The sequence below is a fragment of the Podarcis filfolensis genome (assembly GCF_964270895.1).
Source record: "Podarcis filfolensis genome assembly, chromosome: 12".
NCBI lineage: Eukaryota > Metazoa > Chordata > Lepidosauria > Squamata > Lacertidae > Podarcis > Podarcis filfolensis.
Genome location: NC_139614.1, coordinates 26191534 through 26211008, shown reverse-complemented (window position 1 = coordinate 26211008; position 19475 = coordinate 26191534). Strand labels below are relative to the sequence as shown.

At 41.4% G+C, this 19475-nt stretch overlaps 1 protein-coding gene across 2 annotated transcripts in view; it reads left to right on the top strand.

Annotated features, from left to right (window-relative positions):
* Window positions 1–19475, top strand: part of HDAC9 (histone deacetylase 9) — a 466741-nt gene that overhangs the window by 56940 nt on the left and 390326 nt on the right. For both annotated transcript variants that reach the window (XM_083578505.1, XM_083578499.1), the window contains one exon: window positions 18230–18359. In XM_083578505.1, coding sequence (XP_083434631.1) covers window positions 18314–18359 — 46 coding nt within the window. In that variant the 5' untranslated portion in view covers window positions 18230–18313. The remainder of the gene's footprint in view (window positions 1–18229; window positions 18360–19475) is intronic.

Sequence of the window (19475 nt, the reverse complement as noted above, 5' to 3'; positions counted from 1 at the left end):
GCCCCAGTGCTGAGACTGAATAAAGCAGACTGTTGCTTTCTTCCTCCATGCAGCTAAAATCACTGTCAAAAAAGGCATGATGATCTGATACAACACTTCCATGTTACTTAGCATCTGTTGATAGTGACCAAGTCTTAGCGAAATGAAAGGCATTGTTCTCTCCACCCCTTCCTCTCTCATAATTGGCTTAATGGGGGTTGCTTCTTTTTTCTGTTACTCACCGGTATGGAGTGTACCTCTTTTTTCCCAACCTGTGGGAGCCATTTTGTGCTGGCACCCAAAGGACTTGAAAATAAAGAGCAGGGGTCGATAGCTCTGTTGGGAGAGTATGAGGCTCTTAATCTCAGGGGTGTGAGTTTGATACCCCTGTTGGACCAAAGGTTCCTGCATTGCAGAGAGTTGGACTAGATGACCCTCATGGTCCCTTCCAACTCTACAATTTTGTGGGTGCTGGCACCCTTTTTTTTTAACCGAAAAAGTGTAACTATTGGAAACCAGTAACATTTGATTCTAGATCCAGCTCTTGATATGCACAGGTCCTTTTGAAGCTAATGATTCCCCAACCTATCTGTATTATTATTATTATTATTTGCAAAAAAGCAAAATAAAGGAAAAAGCTTAAAACATAGAGGGATAGCAACAGGGAGGACCTGTTGCTACTGCACCACTGAATGGAATCAGGTGGCTATAATCAGTCCTCCAGGTGGAAGGCCAAACGATGCCCCTGTGAGATATATAATAAAAAAGTGTGTGGTTTTTTTAAAAAAGCGAACTATAAACGATTCTAGTATCCATAGATTTAGAATCTTGAAAGAGGATTGGTTTTTCTTTTGAAGCAGTCTCACGCTGACATCTAATTACCCTCAAAGGAGTTCAACAACAACAACAGCCCCCACATAGTCTGTCCCTGTGCTATTTCAGTCAGCAGTAATGCACAGATTGCGCTTGATGTTCCATTTTCTTGAATTAATTTTTTTTTACAGAATAGTCACAGTTCAACTTCCTTCTAATTTTCCAGTCCAGTGCCTATGGCCATCAAGCTGCACAATGATAAGAAACATCAAGATTTTCAGGTGAAAAATTCCATCTGGCATATATCATGGGCTCAGTGATGTGAGGTATTGTCTGCCTGATCTTCAGTGTGATGGTTATACTGATTGCACTTGAGGAATCGTTTGCTGTTATGTATATGTGTTGCAGTAGCAACTGGAGATGCTGGTGAAGCCAGTTCTTCCAGGATTTGGATATGAGTTTTCAGGCTTGCAATGCTTCCCCTCAAAGAAATGTTAAGTATCGGGAGACCCAGATTCTTCTTGGGCTTGGATTACTCGAAACCAAAGAAGAATTCCAATTGAAACCTCTGCTCACCAGCCTAGCCCTTGGCCTGCCTTCCCTTTCTATCATCTGATTCCCAAGTCTTATTCTTGATTCCCTTTGAACCCTACGTATCTGACTGGCATTGCCAGCAGCAGCAAGTGGCTTCAAATAGAAGAAAGGAGGGAGATTGCCTTCTTCCTCCCCTTCAATCTGGTTCCAGGATGAAAGGTCCAATAACCCCTGGGAAATAGTTTCCCCAAGGGCGGCTAACAAAGTCAGTAGCCCTTGGGAATACAGGATTTCCCAGGGGCTCCTGGGGCATTGTCTTCTCATGCTGAGAGACTGCCTTCCTTCCTTCCCGCTTCCAGTAGTGCTTCTGCCATGAAGGCAGTGTAATATTCTGGCATAATTGTTTTTTAAATAGCTCATCACTGATCACAGGGGAAACTTCACCTCAAAACTGTGATACAATTTAGTATGGAAATGATGCAATTTATTAGGATTAGGTTGTTTGCTGTTTAGAATCAGGCAATGCGGTGTGTGTTTGGCCTCTAGAATTTTGTGGTCTAATTTGCAATGAAATTTCATGCTAAAATGTGCATGCTGGCTAATTTTTTAAAAGGCCAAAAAACTAGACAAAGAGTTGTATCGACATTTGTCATACTCAGAGTACAGTGGTACCTCGGGTTACATATGCTTCAGGTTACAGACTCTGCTAACCCAGAAATAGTGCTTCAGGATAAGAACAGAAATCGGGCTCCGGCAGTGTGGCGGCAGCAGGAGGCCCCATTAGCTAAACTGGTGCTTCAGGTTAAGAACAGTTTCAGGTTAAAACGGATTAAATTAATTAAAACGGACCTCCGGAACGAATTAAGTACTTAACCTGAGGTACCACTGTAGTCATGTTTGTTAATTTCAGTGGTTTGTCCTGAGTATGATCAATGTTAGATACAACACAGAGGCCATAGTTTATATGGTGCACCAAGACACAAGCTGTCTATCTTTAGACACTGTTACTTCTCCTGGAATCGTATGGCGAGCATTTCGTGATACCAGCACCTCATTTTCTAATCAGTATTGCTTTCTTCTGAACTGTCCTGTTTAACTACAGATTTAGCATAAACGGCGTTTCCGTGTGCTGCTCTGGTTCGCCAGAAGCAGCTTAGTCATGCTGTACGCCAGCTCCCTCGGCCAATAAAGCAAGATGAGCGCCGCAACCCCAGAGTCGGTCACGACTGGACCTAATGGTAAGGGGTCCCTTTACCTTTACCTTTACCTTTACCTTTACATACAGTTAAGAATCTGCTCTGAAAAAAATACAACTCAGTTAAATGCATCACAGCTATTTCCTTTTCTCAGATGCAACAGTGAACAATCTTGGTTTGGTAGCCTAGTTTTTTTTAACAAATCATGGTTTGGACAAACCCTGTTCTGCTGAGTATGGAACAGCATGAAACCTTGTAATTGTTTTGCTAACTAGTAGCAGAGTTTTAAAGTGCCTTGTGGCCCATTTGTAATGGATTATCTGCTTGTTTGTGTCTGAACTGGGCCATAGTGGCATTCTATGCTAACTCAGTTTGCAAGACCACTCTTTCTTATGAATAGATGGAATTGGAGTGAGGCACTCCTGGCCTCCTTGGAGCTGATGGTACAATGAAGCTTACATACATCAATGAATGGGCATAGATGGGCCACTGGTGCAACTAGTTCTTGCATGTGTTTTTTCCCCTTTTAATGTCACAGTACTTCTGCCTGTGAGGGGCTAATGTGATTTATCCTTTAATCTTCCAAACTACATTTACCAGCTGAAACGTAAATGATTTCCTTTTCAGTTCCATGAATGTAAAAACTTAATATAGAATGTCAGCTTTGCCAGGGAAAAACTACCATTCAACAGGCTTCATTTAGTACCAGCCAAAACGCTGCCATTTTCAAAATTGGAATTGGCTGTAAATGTTATAGCTGGAAAAGTGACTAAAAGTATATACTGTTTTAACTGGCTACAGTGTCAAAGGAAAACATCACTGCACAGTGACGACTCTGAAACTTTTCTCGGAACAGTGAGAATGTACACAGAGACACTGGACCATTTTGTCCAGCTCTCTTCTCCTGTCAATCACTCAGTGTTCCGTGTGGGCAAAATGGTTATTTTCAGTAACTTCTCTTGCCCAGTTAGGAGTTGTAGGAAATCCAGTGCTGTATTTTTTGTGAGATGTTGTAAGCTTAATGGACAACTGCATCAAAATGATAGATGCAGTTTTAGCAACTAATGTTCAGGTGACAGTTTTGCATTTTGGGTTTATGTTTATTTCATTTAATGAAGATCTTAGATTTAGGCTGGAGATATGCAGCTGGCAGCCTGCGGGCTCAGTTTGGTTTTCAGGACCTTTCTGTTTGCCTTCAGCTCCTCTGTTGCATGCTCAAGGAAGCAAGATTTTAGTGGGAAGATACAAAGGACATTCTAACATTTCTAAATTCTGTGTATTTCTTGGTGAAAGACCACATTCTTCTAGTGAGGGACCACATTATTTGTATGTAAAAGGTCCTAGGCTCACTCTATGGCATCCCCAGGTAGAGAAAATCCTGGAGAGATGCTGGCAGTAGGGTAGGCGATACTAAGCTAAATGCCTTGACTTTGTATAAGATGGCTTCCTATGTTCTATTCTATATGTGTCTGAGTTAATGTTCTAGATTCCCTTTAGATGCTGGAAGTCTGACCTTTGAGTTAAGAGCAATGCACTTCTTTCGCTCTTGGAAGGGGGCTGGGCACTGGGAAGAATGAAAGAAGAGTTGTATCAAATTGTGCTCATGACAACAGAAATATACTGTAATCACTGTGACTCTTCTTTTGTTTACTGCCTTTTCAATAGCATTTATCTTCTAGAAGTTCCTCAAGAACTTCTGGTGACCATTGACCTGGTCTAAAGGGCAGCAATGCAATACAGTGGTACCTCGGGTTAAGAACTTAATTCGTTCTGGAGGTCTGTTCTTAACCTGAAACTGTTCTTAACCTGAAGCACCACTTTAGCTAATGGGGCCTCCTGCTGCTGCTGTGCCGCCGACATGCAATTTCTGTTCTCATCCTGAAGCGAAGTTCTTAACCCGAGGTAATATTTCTGGGTTAGCAGAGTCTGTAACCTGAAGCATATGTAACCTGAAGCGTATGTAACTCGAGGTACCACTGTAGTAATCAAAAAGCAAAACTGAACAGAGGTTGAAAGGTTAGGTAGTTTTGTCACTTCCATTAAATCAATAGGATTTGTTGAGGCTCTGTGAAGTTTAAGACCCACCAAACCAATTGCCCACCATATTTTTCCATCTATAAGACGCCCCCATGTATAGGACACCCCCTATTTGGGGGAAACAACCATTTGCCAGTCCACCCTCGGCACTGTCCTTGTATAAGACGCCCCCTAATTTTTGACATTATTTTTTAGGGAAAAAACCCTAGTCTTATACACAGAAAAATACTGTTTGTGTGTGTGTGTTAGTGTAAAATATGTACCAAAAAAAAGCAGGTAAAACAGATTTTCAAAAGATTAGTGGATTAAAAAACCCCAACCCAACTCCAGTAACTAGAAACTGGTCATGCTATAAACATGCTAGGAAAAGTAGACCAAAAAGAATTCCTTGATGTCAAAAGCACCATTAAGGCAAGGGTTAATCTACCGGGCCAGTGAGTTCTATAGCATGGGGTGTCACTCAAAAAGTGAACCTGTTTCTCCAAAGAGAATGCAATACTTCCACAAGACTACAGATCTCATCTCTGTTCCTTAAATCATTTCTGTTTGCTCTGCATTAAATCTCTGCTTGTTAGTCCATAGCAGATCCATCAGTGACTTCAGGTGCTGGTTCAGAATCTCACTGTCTTTTTTGAGGTGGGATGGAAGGGAGAGATAGAGTTGGGAGCCATCAGCTTGTTGAACATCATGCGCTGCAGTTCTCTGTGGCTTGCCGTGTGCTGCAATAATCCCCAAAGTCCCATTTTTTGGCGACCAAAGTTCACTGTTGTTTTTGAGCTCCTAATGGACTGCTAAACATGACTGGGAAGTTGTGTATAGCTTGGTAGGTTACAAGTTGTACAGACTTAGTGTTTTGCCTCTTGACTTGCAAATGACCGAATACACAACCACAGACTGTATCAAGAGTATTATATTTGGCCAATAGCAACTTTGCTATTAGACTGTATCAACAGTGTTAAAGTTGCAAATGGCCAAATGTGATACTGTCAATACAGCTTATGATAGCAAAGTTGTCGTCAAACATGGTGCGGTGAAACAGAGTGGCCAAGGAGAATATTTTTCTTTTGCTGGGAAAGGACTTCTTCCCCGCAGGCAAACCAGTCACGCTTTTTGGAAGGTCTGGCAAGTCCTTAATTGATAAGATGGAAATGAAGGGGAATTTTCTGGGTGGATATAGCATTAAATCTGGGCACAGTCCAATATTTCACCCTGGAAGGCATAGCCATAAAGATTCAGGAGTGTATTTGTAACTGAACACACAAAAACCTAATCAACACGCGCAGTGTCAGCAGCATCAGTTCTGTTGATTTGTACTCTTCCGTTCATCTGCAAATAACAGGCTGAATGGACAAAACCAGGACACGGCAAGATAAATGCTTGACAAACATATGGGAAAGGCAGCATGCTGCTAACACAGCAAGAAGGAATCAAAGTACACTGCAGCACAAGCAAAAAATGGCTTGTAACATGGAAAGAAAGAGAAAAGTGAAATAAATGCAAGGCTTTCAGGAGAATGCTCAGGCTAAAGCACGAAACAGAATTGTTTTAAAGGGCTAAACTAAGAGACACACATTTAATGTGTCTTGTTTTTACTTTTCAACTTGGCGTGGGGAGACGGGATCAGGACTAGGACCATGATTTGCAGGATTGTTAATGTTACAGTCCCAGCTGAAAATCATATACCTCTAAGCTGCAGTTTGCCCTAGGAGGGAATTTTTTGTTGAGAATGTAGCAAAGGGGGGAAGTGCTAACTTTCTCTTTCCATGGTGCAGTCTCCACTGCAGATTTTTTTTTTAAAAAAAGAAAAAGCAAGACACATTAAATTCACTTATTTAATTAAAGCATGTATACATTTAATGTATCTTCTAGTTTGAACCTGATGAAGTTGAAAATAGTTTGGGAGAATTTTTGCTTCCCAAAGTAGGTAAAACCTTTCTTTTATCCCACTGTCCACTGTGGTTAAACAAATTTTGCAGGTTTTTGAAACAATCCTTCAAAACCTGTTTAGCAGATGTTAAAAAGTGTAATGGGTTTATATCTCTTCCCTGTTGAATTCATGATGCCTCATGTCTGGTTGCCTCTCACAGAGATATCTTATTTATTAGCTTCAAAGTACCTAGAAAAGGTATTTTTTCAGAGGACTTTTCCTCAGAAGAGAATTAGTCAAAGTACAATAGTTCCAAATTGCTGCCTAAGGAATAAAATTCAACTAAATTCAGGAAGAACAGTTTTCATGACAGTGTCTTAAGTGTCTGAACAGCCCGCTAGGATATTTTAGAAGGTGCTGAACAGTCTTAAAAATGTTGCTGATTATGTGTTAAACCAAAGAGGGTGTGGGAAAGATATATAGTCAGAATTTGGGTTACATACGACTATTTTCTGCTTGGTGGACTAAGCACTTTTACTTCATTTATTTCAGCTCATCTTCATTCCACAAGGGAGATGGGAAATCCACACCCTCAGGATCTAGGAGGCACCAAAAGAGATACCATAACCACTGGCATTATGATAAGCTTTTAGCTCTCCTATCTCCCATGTTTTCATGCAGTAGAGGGCAGACTTTCCAGAAGGAGAGCCTTAACATTCGGCCTGTATTAGTAGCATGAGTACATCAGTGCAGCACACTTGGTTTGCTCAAAGCTATTGCTTGTTTGGTAGGGATTCAAATCGAAAAGAAGTAATGTGTTAGACTGGAGACAGACGTAGCTTTTAAATAAAGTTTAAAATGATTTAGGAGAGGAATTTCTCCCTCTGGTACAGTACACAACATTTTCCTTCTCACCTGAAACAGATTTTTAAGGCTTTTTATTTTAAACAATGCAAAAACCTGTTTAGTAGAGTTGCAAGCGAGGCATGTATATGCCACGAAAAGCCGCTGTTCCTTCAGATCTAGCCCAAGAACATTTGCTCCCTGAGGCAAAGGATAAGGTGGTGCCTGCCTCTCCCACAGACAGAATAGGACCAGAGTGACAGCTGAATCTTGGTTTGACCCTGGCAATTTTATTTATTTATTTATCAATGTATTTATATACCAATATTGCATGTGAAATATCAAGGTTGTGTACAATGAGATATATACCAATACAGTAAAATGTGAAGTACCATAAAAATGCTATGGAATAATCATTCAGATGACTTGGCTAATCTTATCAGAATTTAAACTCAACAGGCCTGTTGCCGTAAAACATTCTCTGAGATGCTCATGAAAATTAACAGTCAGTTGAATTGTTCCTGGAGAAAAATTCCATAGGGATGTGTCTAAATCCTTCACCATTCCTGAGGGGAACAGGCTAGCTTTGCGGGGAGGTATAGAGGTGACATGCTTAGGACATTCATGGAGAATGTGGGTCCGGTTGCCACCCCATGGTATTTGCTGCCTGGAACAGCTGCCTCACCCTGCGTAATGGTAAAGTCAGCCCCCTCTCTATCTACGGTCTTGTTAAGAAAAGTGTGTTTTCTGTTTCTTGTGAAATCCCCTTTGCTAGCTGCTCACCAATGCTGCTTCTGTCTCCTTCCATAGGATGTGCCTTAAATATGTGGGATGTGACTGCAAGTTAGCAACATGCTCCTGTGAATTGTTTGCTGATGAATCCAGATTTATTTATTTACTTTTGGTCTCTGTACTGAGACAAAACATCTTGCAAACTGCACATGGGAGAACAGGCTCACTGAAGGTGGTAAAAATTTCTTTAAAAAAAAATTGAACAGTGAATGGAAAGGAATGTAATGTAAATCTTTGATGTCTGCCAGGGTAATATCGGCTTTTCACATAGCTTGGATGAAAGTTTGAGGGATTTTTTTTTAATTTTATTTTTAAAAAGGCAGTCTGCTCTTTCCCCCTCTTCATCCATAATTCTTGACAGGCTGAATTATCTATAAATAACACATGTAGACAAGATTATTTAGTTAAAAACACATACCTCCAGAATTTGTCAGCTAAAGTATGATTAGTTAAAGGTTATACTACCTTGTCATAACACCAACAGTACATGGTGAAAAAAAATGCATGCTGCAATTTCTTGTCTTTAATATGTGCCTCTTAAGAAGCAGATTTTCCAGCCTACAGGTGATATCCAATGCAAGTCACACTCAGCCTCTCAGTGGGATTACTTTGAGTAGGACTAACATTGCTGTAAACGTTATATGCGTGTTCAATGGTTAACTGAGAAGGGAAATGAGTTCGTGAGCTCCGTTAATATTGCAGCTGCTAATGAAGGCTTTGTTTTGCAAGGAGAAATCTTGTGCAAATTAAATAATTATTAATTATTACGGTTGGTTTTTTTAAAAAAAAATATAAGCTGCCATTAGAACAACGCTCCCACATGGCATGTGTATGTATGTATTGATGTGATTTAAAATATTAAAGTATTTTGAATATGCCTTTATCACAGGGCAGGGTACAGTAACCCAACCCCCCCCCCAAAAAAAACCAACAACCAGAAACTACAGTTTCAGTTCAAGGGCACAGACCAGCAAGGGAAAAACACTCAAGGGCAGTTTGAAGCAAGGCTAGTAAGGGATGTGGCCTAGATGCATTTGGTCCTTGGACCAAATTTGGTTGCCCACCCCTGGTGTAGAAAGATGGGCTATGGGGGGGGGGGTACCAAATTGTAGCAGATGGTGGGGTGTAAGGCTGAGGAGCATTCTTGCCTGCAGCTTCCTCCTCCCCCACTATTCTTCAAGATTTTATCTGTGAAACTTTGACATTTCAGCCAAATGAAAAATGCATGGGCAAAGGGGCTTGTAGCTTATAAGGGCTGTGGATACAGGGTGAGGATTTAGATCATAGGTTGGCAAACTAAGGCCCAGGGACTGGATCCAGCCCAATTGCCTTCTAAATCCAGCCCGTGGATGGTCTGGGACAGTGGCGTAGTGTGGGTTGTCAGCACCCGGGGCAAGGCAAGTAATTTGCGCCCCCTAACCCGTGGATTTGCGCCCCCTAACCCGTGGATTTGCCCTAACCCCCAGATGTTGCGCACGGTGCGGCCGGCCCCCCCTGCACCCCCCACGCTACGCCACTGGTCTGGGAATCAGCGTGTTTTTACATGAGTCAAATGTGTCCTTTTATTTAAAACACATCTCTGGGTTATTTGTGGGGCCTGCCTGGTGTTTCTACATGAGCAGAATGTGTACTTTTGTTTAAAATGCATCTCTGGCTTATTTGTGGGGCATAGGAATTCGCTCATTTTTTCCCCTTCAAAATATAGTCCGGCCCCCCACAAGGTCTGAGGGACAGTGGACTGGCCCCCTGCTGAAAAGGTTTGCTGACCCCTGATTTAGCACCTCATTTCCATTTCTTGAAGTTTAGAATTGGTGATGCTTCTGAGTCCTATCTACATTATATTCTGCCTCTGTACCTAAACACTTGCTATTTCGAGAAGAGACACATATCTGTGTATTTCTTATAGTCTAGAATTGAATAACACATTTGGCAATTGTAGCTGTTAGTGGAAGAGACACAAACTGGTGTCTGAAACGGAGGGGATTGTGTTGAAATGTTTCACAGCTGTTAACAGCTAATTTACCAGGGTTCTGACTTCTAAGCCTAGGCACCACATTTGCCACCTACCTTGCTTCGCCTTCTATCAAAATATTCCATTTTTTGGCATGGACGTTAACCTGGATTAATGTTGTAAAATATTATACTACCCTCTAATGATGAAATGTTGTAAATGGTCAAAATATTATGTGTTAATTAGTATTAAAAACAGAGGCAGTGGGAAAAAATCCAACGGAAGGTGTCAAAATGAGAAATGAAATCCATATGTTAATCACTTTAAGGGTGATAGATTTGAGTGTGTGCTTTGGAATGCAGAGTTCTTGCTTCAGCTAGCTGTGTTTGGCTGTATCTTGTTTGTGTGTTTAGTAGGTTATTTTAGATATGTTGTTTCTGTAAAATGCAAAACAGGAAAAGTGAAATGTAGTACAGTGGTACCTCGGGTTAAGTACTTAATTCGTTCCGGAGGTCCATTCTTAACCTGAAACTGTTCTTAACCTGAAGCACCACTTTAGCTAATGGGGCCTCCCGCTGCCGCCGCGCCGCCAGAGCACGAATTCTGTTCTCATCCTGAAGCAAAGTTCTTAACCTGAAGCACTATTTCTGGGTTAGCGGAGTCTGTAACCTGAAGCATATGTAACCTGAAGAGTATGTAACCCGAGGTACCACTGTAATTGGGAGGTTACTTCTGCTGTATGTGTGTATCTACATAACATAATCTGTTGAGTTGAGCAGTTAATGTACCGTATTTTTCGCCCTATAGGATGCACTTTTCCCCCTCCAAAAATGAAGGGGAAATGTGTGTGCGTCCTATGGGGCGAATGCAGGCTTTCGCTGAAGCCTGGAGAGCGAGAGGGGTCGGTGCGCACCGGCCCTTCTCGCTCTCCAGGCTTCAGGAAGCTATCCGCAAGCCTTGGGAGCCCGGCGGGAGTTCCCACCGGGCTCCCAAGGCTTGCAGACAGCAGCCTGCAGCCCGAAACCCGGGGAGCGCTCCGCAGCGCACCCCGGGCTTCGGGCAGATGTCTGCAAGCCTTGTTCCCGCCGGGCTCCCAAGGCTTGCGGGCAGCAGCCTGCAGCCCGAAGCCAGGGGTGCGCTCCGCAGCGCAGAGCTGGGCTCCCCGGGCTTCGGGCAACTATCCGCAAGCCTTCTGAGCGCGGTGGGAGTTCCCTCTGGACTCCAAAGGCTTGCGGATAGCAGCCTGTTTTGGGGGCTGGGGTGGGAAATAATTTTTTCTTTTCTTTATTTCCCCCCCAAAAAACTAGGTGCGCCCTATGGGCCAGTGCGTCCTATAGGGCGAAAAATACGGTATATAACAACCAGCCATTGTGTGCATACACCACAGCTCATGGAGAATGTGCACATAATCTGTCTCTGAAGAGGGAATTGCACACATTTCCCACTGTACAATCTCCCAACAGGTCTTGGGGAATGTGAATGCATTGATAGGATTTTGTACATTAACCGGACATTTTGCACACTCTCAGGGTGTGCTGGTGGGAGGGAACACAAGAAGCTGTATAAAATTAGATTGTTGCCTGCTGGATTGCCAACCTCTAAACTAGAGTTAGGAAAATAAAGGCATATATGCTGGAGAGTATGCATATTGATGAGTATTTTATTCAGAAATCCAAAATCAACTCTTCTAGGTGTAAACAGAAATAAGAGAAGTTGATATTCAGCTTGTTGTTAGCCTCTTAATTGGTACAAGACTATGTACTGGCTAATATGGAAAAATAAAATCCTCCATCGTTAATTGAATGGATAAGAAAAACATTGGAAATTGCATTGTTAATCAACATGATATATCAACTAAGGGCCAAAATAACTCACAAAGTCAAGTTTATAGATAGATGGGTTTTATTTCATCTATCCATCCATCTATCTTCTTAGCCCCCCATATTTATTATATACTTTCTTTACTTTATTTTTTCCCCTTATTATCCTTGTGCATATGTTATGAACTTATTTTTAGATTATTATTTTTTACAATACTGAATTGGTGCACCTGCAGAGCTGTTCTAACAAACATTCATGTAACATAACTATATGCATGTTAATGGCACAGTATGTTTTTAACGGGGACGCGGGTGGCGCTGTGGGTTAAACCACAGAGCCTAGGACCTGCCGATCGAAAGGTGAACTCCCGTCGTTCGGTCCCAGCTCCTGCCTACCTAGCAGTTCGAAAGCACCCCTAAGTGCAAGTAGATAAATAGGGACCGCTTACTAGCGGGAAGGTAAACGGCGTTTCCGTGCGCGGCGCTGGTGCTGGCTCGCCAGATGCAGCTTAGTCATGCTGGCCACGTGACCCGGAAGTGTCTTCGGACAGCGCCGGCTTCCAGCCTCTTGAGCGAGATGCGCGCACAACCCTAGAGTCGGTCACGACTGGCCCTGATGGGCAGGGGTACCTTTACCTTTACCTATGTTTTTAACATTAAAATACCTACCAGGCTGTATTTATGTATGCAGCTCTTGAGCATCTGCAACAGTTGTGATGCTGTTGATTCAATTGTTGTAATTTTATAATTCATTATTTTGATGCTAATTTAAGGTTTGTGGAAATCACTTGAGTCTTTACTACGAAGAAGAAGAAAATATCATGATATGAATACATAATTTTTACTTGTGACTATTGTGATAACTTTATTTCTTTAACTTCTCAGATAGCTTCTGAAACAATGGTGGCCCATTTCATTTGTCACTTAACATGATTTCCTGTGTCTTAATATATAAATTCATTTCCATTTCCATTATTTCTATCCGTTTACTTATTTCCAGAGGGGTAGGCATGTTAAGTCTGTTGCAGCAAATAACAGAGAGTCTTACAGCACCTTTGAATAACAAATTATTATAGCATAAGCTTTTATAGACTGGAATCCACTTCATCAGATTTTTTTTTGGTGTGTGTGTGTCTCATCTTCATGGATAACTATGGATTTCATTTTGTCAACCTCTATTTGGAAGCTAATTTGCCAGTTTATCAGACTGCATTGTAAGTCACACTCTGGAGATCATCATTATCTTTGGCTGCACAATGAAGGCTGTTCATCAGACTGAAGCATGGTTTTGTTTCCCTTTCTTCCTCCCCCAGTGCCAGCATCATGCCTGCCTCCTAATAGTAATCTAAACAATAACAGAAATTACATATAAATTGAGATAGGTCTGTTTTGGCTGTATCATGTGAGGCAATAGGTGGAGGCCCAATTCACTGAACATCCCCTCCAAACAAAACAATCTACTCCACGTAGACAAGATTTGAGGATAAAAGACTGCAATTACACGCAGGCCATTACCATGCCTCCCTCTTGGGGAGGCGATTGTGGTTGCCTTGCTTTTCCTTGGTTGTTCTGCTGTTGCCCTGTTGCCCTGTGATCAAAGCTCTGAGCCATAAACCAAGAACAAACCTTAGCTAAAGCTCATGGTTAGTCTGTGGGGAGATAAACCATGAGCCTGGTTTCAAATGACATGCTAAGCTGGGCGTGGTTTAGCTCAGCACAGCAGCAGAAATCCTGGAGAAGAGCTAAGTGACACTGATCTTATCAGCAGGAGTGTGTGTGTCGCCCCTAAGGGCTCATCTGCTTGCCCCACTGCTTCCCCCCCTTGAAAATCTGTGGTTTACCATTGAATCGGAGCAAATGGGCATTGGGTTTTTTGTGGATTGCTGTTTGTTCCAATTCAGCAGTTAAGAACATGCTATCTAGGGGAAAGTTGCAGGGCAAATGCAAAACCACTTGTACCCATGCCTAGAAAGCACAGGACAAACAGAAGTGTGGACAAGCCCTAAGCTATGGTTTAGCTTAGCATGGCATGCAAATCAGGCTGCTACCTGAGCATCCAGCAGAACTTGTAGACCAGAATGGACAATGATTTTCTATAGGTGCATACTGTGGTGGGATGTGTGTGAGCTCTATGATAAAACTGGCTTGCTAGGCTTCTTCCCATGATATGGCAGTTCTTTATGTGGAAGGATTTCGTTTCATATGGAGGGGAATCCAATTATGTGATCCACCGGATGTGCAGTTTGAGATGGGACAGTCCAGATATGAGTTTGCATCCTGAGTGAGAAGAAGGCCATAACCAGCTTTGCAAATTAGAGGGAGTCTGAGCTGATGAAGTGTATCTGCCTGTGCAGAGATCAAGGGCAGGGTCGTGGCTCAGTGGTGGAACATCTGCTTTGCTTGCAGAAGATCCCAGGTTCAATCCCTGGTAGGGCTGGGAGAGACCCTGCCTGAAATCCTAGAGAGTCACTGACAGTGTAGACAATACTGACCTCAGTGGTCCAATGGACTAAGTCAAGGCAGCTTCCTATGCTCCATGTTCCTGCGCCAATACAACTTGTAGGTGCATAGGCTCTCTCTACATGGTTTGGTATTCTGCATTTTCAGGATACCTAACTGTGCAGAGAGAGCATGTGTACACCTTGTAAGTGAAACACATTCGTATGGGAGTGTTGGGGTCAACTGGAAGGCCAGCAGACATGACTCTTTCCCATCTGTGCATCAGTGGTTTTAAAAATTTCCTACCTTCAGACATAATTTTTCACATTGATTGGCATGCCAAGAAACCCTACCCATTGTAGAAGACCATAAGAAACATGTGAGGCTTCTTCTCCTGTGTCTAGGATGCCTGACCCACTGCTGGTTGACCACCCCCTCTTTGCAAAAGTAAGGGTTTGTTTTGAAAACTTGGGAAGTAGGGAGTTGCAGGAGAGGGGAGGCAGGCATTCTTTTTGCAATGTTTTGGTCACTCAGCAACTTAAAGCAAGTTTGCTAGACATATGAAGAAAATATCATTGGAAATGTTTTGCTTCTTTTCAAGCCAGTTAATTAAGGCTGTAATCCTAATGCCATTTACTAGGGAGTAAGCCGCATTGAATTCAATCAGGCTTATTTCTGGGTAGACATGGTTTGGATTGAATTCTATGTCATGTTTAAACCATAATGTATAAAAAGTGAAGGTTTTCTTGAAAGCATGACAATATGAAACAACAACAACAAAAACTGTTAGCATATAATTATGTTCAAAAAGCATTCACTCCCCCCCCCCAGGGTTTAATTTTCATTGTGAACAAATGGAGAAGGAATTACACTTTGTTTTTAGAAATTTATCTCCCCACCATATGTCACTGTCTGTATGAAGGCTCTAGTTTTATGTCTAAGAGTCTAGTACATTTTTAGTAAATAAGTTTCAGCAATACAGTAGTGCATTCTTGATTGATTTTGATGTGACAACCACTAAACAAATTTTTGTTTCAGTATTCTGCTTCCTAAGATATGCCAAGTCTAAGAAGCTTTCAAAAAGTAAAGATGTTACAACAGTGAGATTGATTCGGATGCATGTATAAAATCTGCTAAATGTGGCAGAATGAAGTCTTCAAAATACCCATGAAAATATTATTCTTGTTCAATTTCAGCGCAATTTGATATGCCTCAATCTTTGATTTATTAAAAAAAGCAAGTTCCACACAGTATGAAATGAATAATTGCGAGTATATCATCTCTCTTTGGGCACATTTCTAGTTGTAATTTCACAAAATGTATTAGTAACAGCATAAAGAATTGATAAAAAGACTCGTTTGCAAGTACTCTGCAAAGCTTGCAGCTGAATTCTTGGGTGCGTTGGAATTATACTAAGCAGAGATAACCTCTATAATATATTCTGTAAGGGCCAGAATTTTCAAAATGTGAGATGTGTTTAGGGACTTTCAAGCAGACCATTATCATTATGTGCTTTGCTAGCATTTAACTTGCCTCGTGTTGGAAGAGTTCACATTTTATTTTATCCTAGTAGCTACCAAGTTGCTTTTAGTTTTCTGGGCCTAATTTTTAATACATTATTATTATTATTAATTTAGTATGTGTATATACAGGTGACTCCCTATTTATGTGGGGGTTATGTTCCCGAATACTGCCATATATGTTAAATCACATATACTGGGGAAAACCATCTAAAAAGCCAGGTTGGCGGTTCGAATCCCCGCGACGGGGTGAGTTCCCATTGCTCGGTCCCAGCTCCTGCCCACCTAGCAGTTCAAAAGCATGTCAAAGTGCAAGTAGATAAATAGGTACCGCTCCGGCAGGAAGGTAAATGGCATTTCTGTGTGCTGCTCTGGTTTCACCAGAAGCGGCTTAGTCAAGGCCAGCCACATGACCCGGAAAAACTGTCTGTGGACAAACGTTGGCTCCCTCGGCCAGTGAGATGAGCACCACAACCCCAGAGTCATCCACGACTGCACCTAACAGTTAGAGGTACCTAACCCCCCCCCAAAAAAACCCTCTAGAAACCTTTAAAAAACTCTTTTAAAAATCAGCAGCACTTACCAGACTGGCATGAATGGTGGCTCTCAGTCTTCCTCGTTGGTGGAGGACGATGTGGAAACAATGACAAGGGGGTAGACTGGGACTCCAAAGTGCTTGGCTGTGGGTCAGATTGCAATTGCAAAGGCTCCTGGGATTGCTAGCCATTTTACCAACTCACACATTTTTTTTTTTAGTTTTTGTACTCTTTTGGGGCCGTTTCCCCCCTTTCCGCACCTTTCTGCAGTTTAAATAAAAATTATTAATTTCCTGGCACCATGTGTATATGTGGTTGCATGTGAGTCAAACATGTGTAAGTGGGAGTCACCTGTACCACATTTTTCCAGAAGTGACCTCCAAGCAGTTTAAATAAAATAAACAAATAACTTGTATAATTGCAAATCACGGAACACAATTAAGATAATAGTAAAATGTCAACACCGTCAGTCTCAAGGTCATGGGTCAAAAACAGTCTAACCATAGCCAACAAAAGCAAGAAAAATCAAGTAAATTTCCACTGAGCAGTAAGCTCCCAAAAAACATGTGGCCATCCATGCTTCAGGGTGTTCCATAATTCGGGCAGCGCTACGGTTCTAGAGGCATTTGGTTCTTCACCTCCTCCATCTCCATCCTCATCCTGCCTGAACTGACACTCCGTTAATGTTCTCTCCATCTTGTGTTCTGATTGCTTACCCTTGGATGAGAGCAGGGCCGGATTTAGGTTTGATGAGGCCCTAAGCTACTGAAGGTAATGGGGTCCTTTATATGTCCAGCTGTCCTTTGTCAACAACAGACTGCCACTGTTTTTTGTTACAGATAGGTAGCCGTGTTGGTCTGCCATAGTCAAAACAAAAAAAAAAATTTCTTTCCAGTAGCACCTTAAAGACCAACTAAGTTAGTTCTTGGTATGAGCTTTCGTGTGCATGCACACTTCGTCAGATACACACGTGTATCTGACGAAGTGTGCATGCACACGAAAGCTCATACCAAGAACTAACTTAGTTGGTCTTTAAGGTGCTACTGGAAAGAAAATTTTTTTTTGTTTTGACTGTTTTTTGTGTTGAATATATGCTATATGGTAATTTATGGACCTAATAGGTATCTAAAGGCATTTGCACATAACAAAATATGTATTTTGTTAAAGTAATTGTTGAACTGAAATACAATTAAGAAGAAGTATATATAGAAATGAGCAAACCAGTGATATTTTAGGAAGCAGGCAAGCAGGTGGGGCCCATTATTTACATCATAGGAGCCTACACAACAGAAAACACTGTTGCTATATGTAGGTTTTATTCTATATGTTTTTTATCTTATATTTTGGAAATGTACATCCAGTTATTTTTCCTTTAATTTTTTGGGGGGCCCCCAAGAGAGTGGGGCCCTAAGCTATAGCTTGTTTAGCTTATACATAAATCTGGCACTGGATGCGAGCCATTTGGCTTGCACCCTTCAGATTGCCCCAAGGGCTTGTGCTTTTGCAAGTTACCAGCTTTTATATATTGCATGCATCCATGTGAGAGAAGAATTAAATATGGATAGGTTCTTTGTAAGTCTCTTCAATCCAACCACTAACAACAGAGAAATGCGGAGCTTTCCAAATTTCACCCCTCAGTTTCACTATCATAGTTTTTTCACATCTCTAGGATGGTGTTGCAATTAGCGTGGCAGCTTGTCCAGCTCTGAAGTCAATGTGGACCTCTTGTAATTTGTTCAATGGGGTTGGTGGATCAGGGCTCTATTGTCTCATTCCGCAAGATGATGATGATTATTATTCCATTCATATACTGCCCTTTATCCAAAGATCCCAGGATGATTAAAGATAGCTTTCACAAGTATGGATAATATGTTTTACATGATTTTTTCCCCCCATTAATAGGTTGAAATCACAGAGTTGCATCAACTTGGGTGAGCTTATAGAAAACCAAACTACAGTTGCTGTGATTTGATCTCTTTGTGTCAAATGTTCATCTCTCCATCAACAACAATGAGTTCAACAACACAACCAGGTCAGTCTCTCTTCGTTTAATCTCCTGCTGATGTACAGGATCAATATTTGTCCCTTGTTGACAAAGAAGAAGGAAGCGGCACACAAACATACAAACAGAACATAATTTTTCTGTGTATTTGAATAACCCAAGTTTCACATCTTGTTAATCTGTATTTTCTCATCTATAACATTTTCTTGTGACCTGTTTATCAGTCAGTGCAGAGAAGTCTGATTGGATTAACCAATCCGCATGTTAAATTGGGATACAATACACCTGTGATAACATGAAGTATATACTGCTTGATTTTTGTGAGTGTGTGAAGTTACAATTCATTTACTTCTCTCTACGGAAATAAACACTGCAATATCAAAGATGCTTAGGTCTGACTTTCTTACTGAGATGATATTAAAATTAAAGTACTCCCAAAACATTCTGGAAGCTGAAATTCAGTACATACTATCATTACAAAAAACCCTCTACTAGTAAACAATTAATTTTTGTTGTTGCTTTGCCTTGAAAATCAGGACATGGAGGTCTGCTTCTTAACAGCATCTAACGCTTTAGCACTGAGTAATCTAAAGCATAAGAAACATTGGTGTACTAGAGTTCCTCTGCTCTTTGGCAAGCTTGAAACATCCTCAGGTGGCCATGTAGGAAGGAGTGGGGAAAAGAACACATGTTTTAAAGTATGGGAAAGCAAGCAAACCTGTTGGGTTTTCTCTGTCACAGCTTTAGCAATTCCCATTGTGGACAGTGGAGAATTCCAGTAGTTGCCAAAAATGCATACTTATTTGTAGAATGCAAGCTTCATTTACTAGTATGGAATATGCCTGCTCACCTGTTAGAAGAAATGGTCTATACCTCTCAATTCAGGAGTAGGGAAGCTGTGTCTCTCCAGGTGTTGGACAACAGCTCTGCTTGTCCCTGTCCATTGGCCATGCTGTTTGGGGAAATCGAAGTCCAGCAACATCTAGAAGGGCAGTGGTTCCCAATCCTTGCTTTAATGTGTGCATGTTTTCGCAATGTGGTGTTGATAAAATAATTTTTTTAAGGCTTGTCTATTTAAGCGAACAGTTGAAATCTAGAAGTCAGCAAAGAAAGTGTAATATTTTAATATCAGTTTAAGAACAAATA